The sequence below is a fragment of the Oncorhynchus masou genome, chromosome 32, assembly GCF_036934945.1.
Source record: "Oncorhynchus masou masou isolate Uvic2021 chromosome 32, UVic_Omas_1.1, whole genome shotgun sequence".
Classification (NCBI taxonomy): Eukaryota; Metazoa; Chordata; class Actinopteri; order Salmoniformes; family Salmonidae; genus Oncorhynchus; species Oncorhynchus masou.
In genome coordinates this window covers 11,175,006-11,191,577 of record NC_088243.1, presented here as the reverse complement: position 1 = coordinate 11,191,577, position 16,572 = coordinate 11,175,006, and the positions used below count along the sequence as shown (strand labels likewise).

The 16,572-nt window shown below is 42.4% G+C and overlaps 1 protein-coding gene across 2 annotated transcripts in view; it reads right to left on the bottom strand.

The window, feature by feature from the left end:
• The window catches only part of LOC135525568 (syntaxin-binding protein 5-like), a 51,173-nt gene extending 35,869 nt beyond the window's left edge, over positions 1-15,304 (bottom strand). For both annotated transcript variants that reach the window (XM_064953258.1, XM_064953259.1), the window contains exons 1-4: positions 14,569-15,304; positions 13,715-13,812; positions 899-980; positions 194-294 (exon numbers count right to left, since the gene is read on the bottom strand). In XM_064953258.1, coding sequence (XP_064809330.1) covers positions 194-294; positions 899-980; positions 13,715-13,812; positions 14,569-14,706 — 419 coding nt within the window. In that variant the 5' untranslated portion in view covers positions 14,707-15,304. The remainder of the gene's footprint in view (positions 1-193; positions 295-898; positions 981-13,714; positions 13,813-14,568) is intronic.
• Between the last annotated feature and the right edge of the window lie 1,268 nt (positions 15,305-16,572).

Here is a 16,572-nt window from a genome sequence, read left to right as displayed (position 1 = left end):
CACTTTTTTTTCTCTCAAATAGCCTTATTGAGACAGGGACTCATTCCCCAACGGTGACCGGAGTTCAACCATTTTCTCACAAAAAGGAAAAAACATTCACATTACAAATAAAACAAGAATAAAAATAAGCACGAAACACAATCTCAACACCACAATGAACCTCAACACAACTGTTTACATTATCCCTACATACCTCTCCCGATTGAATTTGAGAGTGTGCAGGATAGCTGGCTGCTTCTGCCTCAGGTTCCACAGGTGAACGCTGTCATCAGCTAAGGCACTCACCAGCGCCCCCTGTTGACGGGGGTTATAATAGGGTTATAAGACCTCGACACATGTAATACTATAAGAAACAGCAGTAAACATGGTAACAGGACAGGTCAGAGGTGGGGTGGATTAAGAGATAATCAGGTCCATAAAATAAAGAACCACATACAGAGAGTCTTGCTTCCACAAAGCCTACATTAGTGTTTAATCAATGTGTTCACTAAAAGCACATTTCAAACAGATGGTTAACATAATGTCTGACTGTAGTGCATGCTAGTGAGATGATAAGACAGACCTATACGGAGAGGAACCTGGCTGAGGGATGGACAACTAAGGTTGAAGCGACAAGGCAATGATACAATCCAGGACTTTCTCAATAGTATTTCCTCGACGCCATAATGTCTGGCTTTCTCCTCGATTACTTCTCAAAACGCAGAAGAATCCTCCCCTCTGACCTTCTTCTTGAATGCGTTTTGAGAAGGAGGCGAGAACAAAGAGAGGACTCAAGGAATCAAGTAAAGACCGTTGAGACACTGGGGAGGGGTACTGGGGAGGGGGACCATAGAGTTGGATATAGGGTGAACAAAAATGCAAAAATGTGCCCTCTATAAACTTTACCAGTGGGACTCACCTCGTTGACCAGAAACTGAAGCTGGATTACAGCTGCACCACTGTCATGCTGACAGTAACACTCCACACCCGCACGGCCAAAACTAAACAGTTCAGTCAAGGAAGAGACCATGCTACAGAGATGGACAGTATGTACATTTATCATCAGCAGACTTTGATTTGAATAGGCTAAACTGTATCAATCACACAAGGGCACATTGGATTTGTCACCAGCAAGACAGATACAGCATTGCACCAGGCCAGCAATAATGTAAATATTCAAAATATACAATCCTTTCTGGCAGAGGCTTAAGTAAACCATGAGATCATTACAGATATACAGTGATTGACGTGAGGCATGGTAGGACTGTATCTGACTTGGCACATGGGGCAGGGATCCTCCTATGCATTCCTATGTCCATGTTGCATTCAACTTCAGCAATGAGTCTGTATGATCTCTTTTCCCTGAGCCCAAGAGTAAAGAGCTTTAAGAGAGACATTGGTAGAGCCGCACCCACCACCTTATCAAATGATCCCGTCTACAGAACTTCGAAAGGCATTCAAAACAAGGCATTCACTTGTCTCCCGCCCTCAGATTTCAAAACACTGACCGACTCTGCTCCACACAACTAAATCTATTCATACGGTCCAGTCAGCCTTCACCACAGTTGCGGTCCAGTCGGCCTTCACCACAGTTGCGGTCCAGTCAGCTTTAACCAGTTACGGTCCAGTCAGCTTTAACCAGTTACGGTCCAGTCAGCTTTAACCAGTTACGGTCCAGTCAGCTTTAACCAGTTACGGTCCAGTCAGCTTTAACCAGTTACGGTCCAGTCAGCTTTAACCAGTTACGGTCCAGTCAGCTTTAACCAGTTACGGTCCAGTCAGCTTTAACCAGTTACGGTCCAGTCAGCTTTAACCAGTTACGGTCCAGTCAGCTTTAACCAGTTACGGTCCAGTCAGCTTTAACCAGTTACGGTCCAGTCAGCTTTAACCAGTTACGGTCCAGTCAGCTTTAACCAGTTACGGTCCAGTCAGCTTTAACCAGTTGCGGTCCAGTTGGCCTTCACCACAGTTACGGTCCAGTCGGCTTTAACCAGTTACGGTCCAGTCAGCTTTAACCAGTTACGGTCCAGTCAGCTTTAACCAGTTACGGTCCAGTCAGCTTTAACCAGTTACGGTCCAGACGGCCTTCACCACAGTTGGCACAACGTTTGAGTTGGGGAGTTATAAATAAAAACCAGTGGACAATGACTGTTGTTTATTCATAACCATGCACCAGTCAGCATGGAAGCCAGGCAGGCAGGAAGCCAGGCAGGAAGCCAGGCAGGCAGGAAGCCATGAATGCCTCCGTCCTCTTGACATTCTGTAGATGGGATCATTTAATAAGGTGGTGAGTGCTGCTCTACCAATGTCTCTTTTTGCAGGCAGGCAGCAGAGAGCTACTGTGGAGTCAACGCTCTTTCTCTGGCTGAATCCAAAATGGCCCCCTTTTCACTAGAAAGAAAGATGGATAGAAAGCTGATTTCACAGAACAGAATAATGATACCGGTCCAATGAAAGGAGGAGCAGGTGCCGTGTGACAGGTGTGAAGTGGACAGCGGAATGAGGAAACGAGTGGAAGTAACATTACATGGGTACACAGTTGTTTCAGGAAGTAAACCTACATACTCTGGAGTCACCAGAGGAGAACATGTCTGTCTATACAACGAACACAGAAGAACAAGACCCGGGACAACACCTTGACTACTCTTCCGTCAACTATTTTTTGATCCTGTATTAGTCTATAAGATTGTTAACTTATCAAAGCTAATGAGCAAAATTATTTTATAGTCCGAATTAGTCCATTCTGAATATGTATACAACTCAACCTCTAGTTTCATTGCACCCAAAGAGATGTTGGACAAAGAGTAAGGCAACCTAAAAAGAGACATTAAAATCATAGACAGAGAGCCAGTCAAAAAGATGACAGCTGGCCCAACAGGCAGACCAGTAGGAACACAAAAGCACCCTGACTGCCAGCCTCCGCCTTACTGTACCTGGCAGTGAATATGATAAGCAAATGGAAAGCAGCAGATGGCAGACACGCTCAGAGATGAGGCCTTCTATGCATGTTAGTGCTACAGTATCCAGTTAGCTTGGATCTGACAGGCACACCGAAATAAGATCTGTATGTCTGAACAGGATTAACAAAGCTGTTATCAAACAACCTCTGAATGCCTTGAACAAACTAGGGTGGGGTTACATTACAGCCCAACACTTCCATTAACCTGGCTCAACTGTGTGTGGGCATCACAATATCGTTTAATCAGAGGGCCATAACGTCACTTCGTCAAATTGGCCGTGCTTATATTTGTCCTGTTTCACACAAGTCCCTGTTCAAGTGTGTGGTGTGAAATTGAAATGTGTTGTTTTTTTTGCATATCCCACTCCCCCTGAGACAACCTCGGAGAGTGGGGTCTATTAAGGTTAAGTGCCTTGCTCAAGAGAAGATTGTCAGATTTCACCTAAATCGGCTCAGGATTAGAGCTCTAACCAGTAAGCTATCTGCCGCCCTGATGGCCAGTGATGGAGAAAGTACCCAATTGTCATACTTGAGTAAAAATGTAAAAAGATACCTTCATAGAAAGGTATCGCAGCCGGCCGCGACCGGAAGACTCATGGGACGGCGCACAATAGGTCCAGCATCTTCCGCGTTAGGGGAGGGTTTGGCCGGCAGGGATGTCCTTGTCCCATCGCGCACTTGTGACTCCTGTGGCGGGCCGGGCACAGTGCACGCTGCCACGGTAGCCAGGTGTACGGTGCTGACTCCAACACATTGGTGTGGCTGGCTTCTGGGTTAAGTGGGCATTGTGTCAAGAAGCAGTGCAGCTTGGTTGGGTTGTGTCTTGGAGGATCCACGGCTCTCGAACTTCGCCTCTCCTGAGTCCGTACGGAAGTTGCAACGATGAGACAAGACTAACTACCAATTGGGTACCACGAAAATTGGGGAGAAAACGGATCAAAATAAAAGTATAAAAAAGTATAAATAATTTCAAATTGCTTATAATAAGAAGATCAGACGACACAATTTTCTTCAATTGTTTTATTTATTTATGGATAGTCAGGGACACACTACCACACGCAGACATGATTTACAAACAAAGCATTTGTTTAATGAGTAGTCCATATCAGAGGCAGCAGAGATGACCAGGGATGTTTTCTTGACAAGTGAGTGAATTGGACCACATTCCTTGCTGCTAAGCATTGAAACTTACTTTCGGGTGTCAGGGACAATGCATGGAGTAAAAGTACATAATTTTATTTAGGAATGTAGTGAAGTAAAAGTAATAAAAAAATAGGAATAGTAAAGTACAGATACCTAAACAAACTACTTAAGTAGTACTTTAACGCATTTTTACTTAAGTCCTTTACACCAGCACTAACAAAACTGTGGAAATTCCTCATTGCTATTTTATGCACCTTTATAAAGGGATGTCATCTCTATTCTCTAAACACAATACTTGTCATCAAGTGAGTGGTGTTAATTCTTCCAAGTCCAAAAGCACTTCATGTTGATTATCTAGGCCCTCGTAGGCTAAACACTAAAGCTGGATGGACACTACACAACTTTCAAAATCCTAACGTCATTGAGCCCCTCACATTTGAACAACCATCTTTCCTGACATGTTTTTGTGTGTGCGTTGCCAACGTAGTGGTGCGCACACTAAACGATGTGGCACAGAATGTGGTCACACACACTACAAGATTCTTCACCTGGTCGTGAGGATCCTCATTGCCATTCTGTCTTGCGAAACCCATGATGTGATTAGATTGTTACGAGCTGTGGCTCAAAGCAGCCTCATAAAAGGTTCAGTTAGACATTCACGATTGCCATACAGAGTTGAAATACCTAGCCAACATACTACAATAATATTGCTTGTGAACTAGATAGCTGTAACGATGACATGTTGCCCTCGGTTAAAGGCAAGTACAAACGCATACTAGTATTTCATCGAGTCAACACATTCTGGGTGATTCTGGCTAAAATAAAAAAAAGCTCTAATTGGCTATTGCTGATCACCCTTCTCAAAACTTGTCGTTGTGCGTTTCACACTACAAGAGCATTGCAGATTGAGTGCCGGATTTCGGGACGATTGGGCCTGCTCAAAGACGAGATCGGTAACCCTCAGATTCTGTCTTTGACCCGCTCACATTAAACGAGCGTCGGTGACGGCCAAGGCGCCCCGAGTAGTCAACGACGTGGGAATTGTGTCTCCGATATCAAAAACTTGTCTGGGACTGCTAAATTGTAGCCCAAATCATGTAGTGTACACCCTGTTTATGAAGACTCCAGCTAACATAGCTGCTGCTTGTGCTGCTGACAAGAATATGTACTATCCATCACCACGCAATCAACTTATCCAATTAGTTCATGTGCTCCACTTCTCATGAAACCCAAAACACATTCTTGTAGCATGACATGGCACAGGATGCTGAGTCACACGTAGCACCCTGGTCCCCATGATAGCATCAGCGGCACTTAACTATTCTTAGTAGACAGACCTGGGTTCAAATACCATTTGATAAAATTTCAAATCTGCAATGATTGAGTTTGCCTGGCTTAATTGGACGAATAGAATAGTCCCAAAACTGTAAACCCCAAATATCTGGCACTCCAGGCAGGCTAGAGCAAACACTAAAAGTTTTTGAAAGATTTCAACCAGTATTTGAACCCAGGTCTGCTCAGTGAAACAGCACTACAGAGAGAGAGAAGGATGCTGACTGACACTTCCTCATCGGTAAACCACAGCAGTTGGCCTTGCAACATTTCATAACAGCAAGAGGGTTCATATCAGATGACAGTCATAATTTGGTATTTATTAGGATCCCCATTAGAAGCTGCAAAAGCATCAGCTACACTTCTTGGGGTCCACATGAAACATGACACACTGCATACTACAAAACATTACTAGTCAAGGACTGAAATACTTACATGTAAAACATCACACGTAGCCTACAATATCTAGGTCTAATACAGACGCAGTGCAAATGACAATACACATATGTCTGTGTCTCTTCACAGTCCCTTTTGTCAGTAAGGTGTCCTTTTATCTGTTTTTTTTTAAACTGGTTTTATTGCTAGCTTGAGTTACCCGGGGTGGCAGAGAGTTCCATGTAGTCATGGCGATATTTAATAGTGTGCAGTTCCCAGCCTCTGTTCTGCGGACTGTGAAGAGACCTCTGGTTGCACCATAAGTGTCCGAGCTGTGTGCCAACTGCTTGGACAGTTTGGTAGGCCTGTAGGTCTGTCTGCTCGACATATGTCAAGAAGGCATAACAACGCCCTATCGTGGCCAGACCTCTTCCCATTTTAGCAACCATTGAGTCTATATGCTCTAACCATGAAAGCTTGCTATCTAGAGTTACACCCAGCAATTCAGTCTCCTCAACTTGCTCAATAACCACATTATTCAATAATAAATCTAAACAAGGTATAGTGTTGAGCGAGTGATTAGTCCCAAAAATAAAGCTTTTAGTTTTTAGAGATATTTAGCACCAGCCTATTGCTAGTTACCCATTCTAAAACTGACTGCAGTGAATAAAGCCTGTATAAGGTCATTTGTAAAAACAGAAACAATGGCCCTACCCGGCTACCCTGCGGTACACCACACTCAACTGAATTTGCATTTGAGAGGCTCCCATTAACTAAAACCCTCTGTCCCAATCATATGAACATGTCTCAAATATGTGTTCTGTTGACAAACAATAATGTGCTTCAATATAAAAACAGACCGCTTACAATATAAACACAAGAGAGAACTCGCTCTTCTGCCTTTTGATATTTGTGTAAGAATATCTAATGAATATTCACTCAATCCATCACCTCAGTTATAGGCCTGAACACCAAGTACTTATTAGCATTGAGTACTTTAGAGGATCAGGGATTTAAAAATAAGAAACAGCAATTAACAGAGAGAAACCAGTGATTGGACTGATTTTTAAAGAATGTACTACAAAAATATAGATTTTGTTAAACAATAGGTTAAATGAGCTTCCTCCAAACGACTGTATTAGTCAACCACTACTAAAGTTTTCCTATAATGGCCAAGAGCCATAGGAATACATGGATTAGATTAGTGGAAAAATCCATGAAATAGAGATAAAAAACACTGTAGTAGTAGAGACAGATCTTGTAAAAGTAGACATTTATAGTTTGTAGACAAGTTTACATCTGGTGAGCTGGGGCTGCATTTCACAACTCTGGGGCCAATGAGGGGGATCGATACTGCCGCTCTCATGAAAAACGGACCAATTGCCTTCAATGGCAGTATCCCCATTAGGTCAGCCACTATTAGGACATGGAGGTGTGTGTGTGTTAGTGATGCACGGGTTGACTCATAACCCGCATGGCCAAGGGTTGAGTCATGAAATAAAGAAAAAAAACAATACATTATTTTTGTGCAATTCATATACACAGAGTATACCAAACATTAGGAACGCCTTCCTAATAATGAGATGCACCCCCTCTTTTGCTCTCGGAACAGCCTCAAATTTTCAGGGCATGGACTCTACAAGGAGTCTAAAGTGTTCCACAGAGATGCTGGCCCATGTTCACTCCAATGCTTCCCTCAGTTGTGTCAAGTTGGCTGGATGTCATTTGGGTGGTGGACCATTCCTGATACACACGAGTAACTTGAGTGTGGAAAAACCCAACAACGTTGCCGTTCTCGACACAAAGCGTGCGCCAGCAGCCTGACACCTACTACTATACCACGTTCACAGGCACTTACATCTTTTGTCTTGCCTATTCACCCTCTGAGTGGCACACATACACAATCCATATGTCATTAGTGCGTAGCATAAGCCTAAGCTTTAGGGCCTAACTGTATGCTCGCCAATTATTCGCCAATTGCCGAATGCTTTTGTGAACTTGGGCAGAAAAAGTTCAAGTCAATCCACTGAGACAAAAAGGACAATGTCAGAGTTGAATTCAATAAGAGAAAGTTGTGAGTTGAAAATAAACAGAAGGGAGGGCCAGAACAGTAGACTAAAGTTTAGGAAAGATTTGGTGAAGTGGTAAAAGAGGATGGCAGCAGTGCGGTCTATATTATCTGTGATGATTGTGGGGTGCTATACAAATTCCACAGTCACAAGACGGGGAATTCAACATGGCACGTCAAAGGAACTATAGGCTAGGCCTACTGATGGGTTAAATGGAATAGTAGCCGAACTGAAATCTGGAAACTGACTGTAGGTTTATAACCGCTCACATAATTTAATAATAATTAAGCAGTTCTTGCCGTAAAATAATACACCAAATGTACGTTTTGACTTGGGAACAGGAGTGGAGAAATCTGATGTATTTATTTCAGCATCTTGAGAGAATGAATGCGTGGGTAGGGACTGTCTGAAAAGGTGCCATCTTTATCAGCTTAATTAAAAGCTGAGAGTATCTCAACCACAGAAAATATGCATCCAAGCCGAACAAAAATCTTATCAGAAACATGGGTCGTTTTAACAGCTTTAAAATGTCCTTAAAACCAGTCAAACTGATGTAATCTGGAAATTTTGCACAGAAAATCATTCCCCCTTTTTTTTTTTTTTTTTTTTACCAATGTCAACTAGATTGAAGCATTCATTCTATTGATATATGACATTCTGGTGTGCTAGGATTTATTTAGTCTTCTAGGGCAACAAGTAATGACAACAAGTTTCTAATTATAGACCAGTTGACTACAAACAGCCGACCAAAATGTCTGAAATTCTAGAAGAATCATAAGCTAGCTGGGCCTGCTGAGTGGCGCAGTGGTCTAAGGCACTGCATTGCAGTGTTAGCTGTGCCACTAGAGATTCTGGGTTTGAGCCAAGGCTCTGTCGCAGCCGGCCGCGACCGGGAGACCCATGGGACGGCGCACAATAGGGGAGAGTTTGGCTGGCCTTGTTGCATTGCGCACTAGCGACTCCTGTGGCTGGCTGGGTGCAGTGCATGCTGACACTGTTGCCAGGTGTACGGTGTTTACTCCGACACATTGGTGAAGCTGGCTTCCGGGTTAAGTGGGAATTGTGTCAAGAAGCAGTGTGGCTTAGGGTTGTGTTTCAGTGGACGTGTGGCACTCAACCTTCGACTCTCTCGAGTCCATATGGGAGTTGCAGCGATAAAACTAACTACCAATCGGATACCACGAAATTGGGGGGAAAAAACAGGGTGTCGTTCTGCCACTTGTGAAGCACATTTTCTTAATTTGCAGGTGCAGGCCTTAGATTTTTACTTTGTCACATATAGTCAGGCAGTTGCGGGCAGGCGAAAAAAAACAGCTGACCCGCACATTATTATTTTATTTAACGAGGCAAGTCAGTTAAGAACAAATTCTTATTTACAATGACAGCCTACCGGGGAATAGTGCCTTGAACAACATATTTTTACCTTGTCAGCTTGGGGATTCGATCCAGCAACCTTTTGTTTACTGGCCCAAAGCTCTAACCACTAGGCTACCTGCCGCCCCATTATTAGTGTCTGTGTGGGTGTTCTTTAGGAAGTATAAAAGAAATAGAGCCCACACACTCATAAGCTCCACCATGTACCTTTATTAATAAACAAACAGTGTTTATATCCTGCAAGGATCTTCGGCAGGTCAACTTCTTTAGGAGTTGGCTTATAACCAAACAATAACGTCCTTAAAGGACTAGGATATGATTAGTAAAGCTTAAACCAAGTTTATTCACCCATTGGGTCATACAGCTCCCTCACTAAACCACATCTCTCCACCCTTATCAGTGCCTGCCAACATGTGATCATCTTTCCTTCACTCAGTACATTCCAAGCTTAATTACCTCCACCATATACATTCCTCCTACAGATAACCATTAACTTCTGGTGTAGACCTTAAGACTATAGCACTCAATATTTCAATAGGATACCTGATAATTAACACTATTCCAAGTTTAGGAATCAGAACACAGAATCCATAAGTATAGATTGAAAAATGCTTTCTGAATGCACTGTATCTACACACATTAACCCATAATAACAGAGCAAAACCATGTTTTTTTGTGCAAATTGTTTTTTTTAAACACACAAAAAACAGCAATACCTTATTGACATAAGTATGCAGACCCTTTTGATGTGAGAATTTAAATTGAGGTCAGGTGCATCCTGTTTCCATTGATCAACCTTGAGATGTGGGGATCAGATCTGGGGAAGATTACCAAAACATTTCTGCAGCATTGAAAGTCCCCAAGAACACAGTGGCCTCAATCATTCTTAAATGGAAGTAGTTTGGAACCACCAAGACTCTTCCTAAAGCTAGCCCCCTGGACACACTGAGCAATCAGGGGAGAAGGGCCTTGGTCAGGGAGGTGACCAAGAACCCAATGGTCACTGACAAAGCTCCAGAGTTCCTCTGTGGCGAAGGGAGAAACTTTCAGGACAACCATCCTTGTAGCACTCCACCAATCAGGCCTCTATAGTAGAGTGGCCAGACGGATGCCACTCCTCAGTAAAAGGCACATGAAAGCCAGCTTGGAGTTCTCTGGTCTGATGAAACCAAGATTGAACTCTTTGGACTGAATGCCAAGTGTCACGTCTATTGGAAACCTGGCACCATCCCTACAGTGAAGCATGGTGGTGGCAGCATCATGCTGTGGAGATGTTTTTCAGCGGCAGGGACTGGGAGACTAGTCAGAATCAAGGGAAAGATGAAAGGAGCAAAGTAGAGAGAGATCCTTGATGAAAACCTGCTCCAGAGCACTCCGGACCTCAGACTGGGGCGAAGTTTCAGCTTCCAACAGGACAACAACCCTATGCACACAGCAAAGACCACGCAGGAGTGGCTTCGGAACAAGTCTCTGAATGTCCCTGAGTGGCCCAGCCAGAGCCCAGACTTGAACCCGACCGAACATCTCTGGAGAGACCTGAAAATAGCTGTGCAGCAACTCTCCATTCAACCTGACAGAGCTTGAGATGATCTGCAGAGAAGAATGGGAGAAACTCCCCAAATACAGGTGTGCCAAGCTTGGACTGTCATACCCAAGAAGACAAGGCTGTAATCGCTGCCAAAGGTGCTTCAACAAAGTACTGAGTAAAGGGTCTGAATATTTATGTAAATGTGATATCAGGGTTTTTTTGCAATACATTTGCAAGCATTTCTAAAAACTTGTTTTTGCTTTGTCATTATGGGGTTTGTGTTTAGATTGATGGGGGAAAAAACAATTTAATCAATTTTAGAATAAGGCTGTAACGTAACAATGTTGAAAAAGTTAAGGGGTCTGAATACACTGTAGATCACCCATGCCTATAGATCACTGCTATATGGTAGATCACCCATGCCTATAGATCACTGCTATATGGTAGATCACCCATGCCTATAGATCACTGCTATATGGTAGATCACCCATGCCTATAGATCACTGCTATATGGTAGATCACCCATGCCTATAGATCACTGCTATATGGTAGATCACCCATGCCTATAGATCACTGCTATATGGTAGATCACCCATGCCTATAGATCACTGCTATATGGTAGATCACCCATGCCTATAGATCACTGCTATATGGTAGATCACCCATGCCTATAGATCACTGCTATATGGTAGATCACCCATGCCTATAGATCACTGCTATATGGTAGATCACCCATGCCTATAGATCACTGCTATATGGTAGATCACTGCTATATGGTAGATCACCCATCCCTATAGATCACTGCTATATGGTAGATCACCCATCCCTATAGATCACTGCTATTTGGTAGATCACCCATCCCTAAAGAGCACTGATATTATTATTACCATATTATTTAAGTAGGTAAGTTTATTGTAAAATATGTCTCCAATTATCACCAGACCAAGAAGGAACAATGAAAAACACCTAAATTACAGAGAACGACATGATGCAAAAACAATACTCTGTTCTGGGAACGATATAAACTGGTGCCATGCGTTTGCATGAGCTTCAAAGTCATAAGTTTACCCAAGCCGAGTTAAGGTCAACTGCCCCTTAGGGCTGGATTACAATTACCTCAACAATTCATGCCCCCTTTTGCCTATCAACACGTGGTGGCGCTGTGTTTTCTGGGAAAAGACTGGGCGAGTTCGCTTTGCATGTCCCGGTACCCCAGGTAGAGGGAGGACCAATGGAACGGTCAAAAATGTGCAAACCCAGTCCACCCGGCGCACTATGCAATGCAAAACGATCCCCAGACAACACGGTGTCTTTGGCAGTAGCTTGATGTGCAATGCTCAAATGGCTCGGGAACTTAAATAGCTCCTCTCGTGAAAATGGCCGTCCGTAAAGTTGTTCAACAATCAGATGGCCAGGATATTGATTACATCCAACACTACCTACAAATTCTGTGAGCTGTCAAATGTGAGACTGTGCCTGGTGCTGTTGGTGACGGTGAGTTGGTTACACTAGCTAGCAAGCTATATTATTTGATACCTCAAACAAGTAGGAAGGTGTTGTCAAAGAAGTGTCTCATTAAACACATTCCAGACAATGGTTCTTGCTATCTTGGCATAACTGTGATTTGACAGAGAAATATCAGCTAGCTATTTTATGAATCACTGAATAAGAGAGTAACCTTCAACATTCGTCAATTGTGTTATCCATCAAGCTTACTAGACAAAGTCACAAACCAAGCGCTCATTCACAGACAGTTGCTGCACAGCTATCCCCCAAGCTATGCTAACCAGCTGCAAATAGCTATCGCCCTCAAGCTATGCTAACTACCAGCTTAAAGCTTGGCTAAACACAAGGTCAGCGCTGGTCAACTTACGAGGAATCAAATGTAGCTTACATACACACTGTGTGTACAAAACGTTTGGAAAACCTTCCTAAATGTTGAGTTGCACCCCCTTTTGCCCTCAGAACAGCCTCAATTTGTCAAGGCATGGACTCTACAAGGTGTTGAAAGTGTTCCACAGGGATCCTGGCCAATGTTGACTCCAATGTTTCCCACAGTTGTGTCAAGTTGGCTGGATGTCCTTTGGGTGGTGGACCATTATTGATACACACCGGAAACTGTTGAGCATGAAACACTCAGCAGCGCTGCAGTTCTTGACACAATCATACCGGTGCGCCTGGCACCTACTACCATACCCCATTCAAAGGCACTTTAATCTTTTGTCTTGCCCCTTTCACCCTCTGAATGACACACATGCACAATCTATGTCTCAAGGCTTAATAATCATTCTTTCACCTGTCTCCTCCCCTTCATCTACACTGATTGAAGAGGATTTAACAAGTGACATCAATAAGGGATCATAGACTAAACAAGTGAATCCAGGTGAAAGCTAAGTCATGGTAAGAGCAGGTAGTCTTAATGTTTTGTATAATAGAATAATATGCAATTTCGTAGAAGCTTTAATCCAAAGCGACAGTCATGCCTGAATTTTTAGTATAATGACCCCGGGAAAATAACCCACAATCCTTGTGTAGTAAGCACCATGCCCTACCAAACGAGCTATACAACCTGCTAATATATAGCTATACAACTGAGCTATATATATTTGTATTTGATAACATAAACCTGCTTCACCATGGCTCTGGTCAAAAGTAATGCACTATATAGGGAATAGGGTGCCATTTGGGACACTATAGTAATAGTGTGTGATCCTCTATAATCACAGTTTCCACCATTAACTGTATATGATGATCTTCATAGAAGCCAATATAAGGTCATATCAACTCTACCAACATAGAATCTCCATTGAGCATGCTTTTAAGTCAAGGACTAAACCAAGACTTACACCATTGTCTGGGAAATTGGTCCTAAATCAATCTGTATTGTTGAGCACTGCACTGGGACTGTCAATATTGGTAGTTTAGTTTCCTTCCTATTAAAATAAAAAAGGATACAGTCTCACAGCTCCGCTCTGAGTCCCGATGGCCAGAATTTTTTGCACAGGGTCAAAGGCCATGGAGGAGGGCTGGTAGGGAAAGCCATGGCGCACAGTCTGGAGGAGAGAAGAAGAACACAATCTGCATTAGCTAGCTGCTAGATTACATCCAGATGCACTATTTTACAGACAGTTAAGTACGGTTATGTCATCTCATGTTTTATATAACCAGGAAACTGTCCAACATTGAGAGGCATTACTCTTCACCTAAATACCAACGATTTATGCTCAGTTTAAATCAATATCTAGCTGAGTGTGTCGCTTTTTCTCAGAACCAAAAAAGCCAAAGATTTCTAGTAAGGTAGCTATCTTGACAACAAGCTATGTTCTCTCACTGTCAGATCACTGGACAGCTGCTGTAGTTTGTTAGCTAGCTAGCCAATGTCTGGATGACCTAGCTATCTATTTATAATCCAGAGAAACTGGATTATTCAGATTTAATTTATGGCTGGCTGTTGTGGACACTAATAGTCACAGGCCTGGCGTCATTTAGCTAACTAAGTTAGGCAGCGGTGGGATGAAGCTATGGCAAATGGCAATATCAGAAACGGGGACCATGGGAGGCAGTCAGTTGATTAGCAATACATTCCTCTGCAGGTTTGACAACTAGCAACACTAGTAGCTAACTAGATGGCTACCCCCTAGCTACAAGATCCACACCAATGCAATATCAGCATAGACACAAATAACAAAAATACAAACTACTATTGCCACACAGAAAACTGACTAGTCGACGTTTTAGAAATCACGCGCTGTTATCTTCAATGACTCCCAGCAAAACAATCGTCGCCGGCTTAGTTGATCGTAGCCCACCTTGCAGAGCTGGAAATGCTCCGATTGTAGCGTCTCTTGGATCACATCGTTTTGATTAGTTCCTGGTTGTGGAGATGCAGTGCCAGAGGAAGAAGCAGTCAAGCCGTCCAGCACTTTTCTGATATTGAACTTCTTCATTTTCCACCAATACAGACGAGGACAAAACACAAAAAATGGATCAACGAAGCCACCATAAATGTTATGTAGCGGTAACAGTTACCTAGATAACGTAAACTGCTCTTAAGACGCACACTTGGCTAATATCTTGTTTTGATAATATCGCATGTTACGGACGGTGTAGTCACCGCACTTTCAATAGCATCATTCACAAGTACACAGTTTATGAACATTAATGCATTGTCGAAAATATTTGGTTTATCCATCGATACAATATCCAGTCGGAGTCGATCGTAGGCTCTCCTGACGACAGCCACTATCAGCTAGCCAGCCCAGCTAACGCGGAAACGCAGTGAACCGCAGTGACGAGTCTGCGCAGTAGAGGCAGCAACACGGATGTAGGCTTCACATTGGAGCCAGGAAAGTAAAAATCTAAATAAATGTGAATTTTTGGAAACCTATGTTGGAAAACAAATGATGAATCACTGAATAAGACAGTAACATTCGTCCATTGTGTTATCCATCGAGCTTACTAGACAAATTCACAAACCATTCACAGACAGTACAGTATGAAGATAGGCTAAAACTGAAATCCACGATCACACTTATAGGCGCTGTCATGGCGACGTTGGATAAGTAGGCTCATGCGTACAAACACGTCATCGGGTCTAACGGTCGTCTCGCGCCGAACTGCGCATGTGCTGGCCGTCAAATCAAAGGCACACCTTCGATATAAAGTTGTTTTTGACGAAAATTGGTTGGTCATCTTTAGGAGGTTGGAGTAATAACATGTTCAACTATTTGACATCGTTTCGAATCTAGATTGTGCCTTTAGGTTTCGAGAAAACAACTACGGAAGAATGTTTCATTTCTCTCAAACACCAAACAACGGCCAAGTCTGTTTGGTCTGTTTCGCGTTCCCGGAAGTCTTGCAATGTTGCAACTCTGGGTTTAGAAACTCTGTGACTCATCATTAAAAATATCACAAATCGCATATGTATACCATTGGCGTACCACGGACCAGTTATACCATAAGTAAAGTGTCAAATTCAGACAGGTTTTCTTGTCATGGTCCTTAGTTTATAAGCATAATTTTCTCCACACAGATATTATTTATGGAAAAGTCGGGCCATATTGTATAGAAATACTGCCTTGAATTAGAATATATCCTATTGGTGCGCCTACTTGTTAATTTCCGAGGGTCTTTTAGTTAATTTTAAGGAATTCTTATCACTTTACAAGGTCCCTGTAACACCTAAAGATTTTGCAATTGTGTTAGATACCATTCCCTCGGGTGTTTCTTCATTATTCAGGAACGTGTCAAGACCCGCAGGACATAGACGATTACCCCTGTTGACTCATCAGTTGGAAATATTTGTTTTTCTTTTAGCAACAACAATAGGGCTTTACGAGCCTTGTTTCATCAGGATGTTGTATCTATACCTTATTTCATGCCTTATTGGAATGGTTGTATTGATAATATCTGTTGGGAAAAGTTTGGATGTACCTACATTCCCACTTATTAACAAAATTATGGACGTTTCTTTTAAAATTATTCTTAAATATTATCCTACCAACCACTATACGAAGAAGTAAAAGAAAAACATAAATTCAAATGTTACTTTTTGTAATGACCACCCAGAAACAGTTGCATCTTTTTTTTAGATTTTTATTCATGAAAGGAATCTGTGGCAAGACATCAGTAGATATATAATTGAACACATTTATGAAGATTTTACATTATTATGGAGAGATGTGCTGATTGGATTCTTTACCTACAATATAAATAAGTTGAAACAATTTTATGATGTTCATTTCATCATTCTTTTGGCCAAATTTCATATTCACAAATGTAAATTTACAAACAAAACACCACATTTTATTACC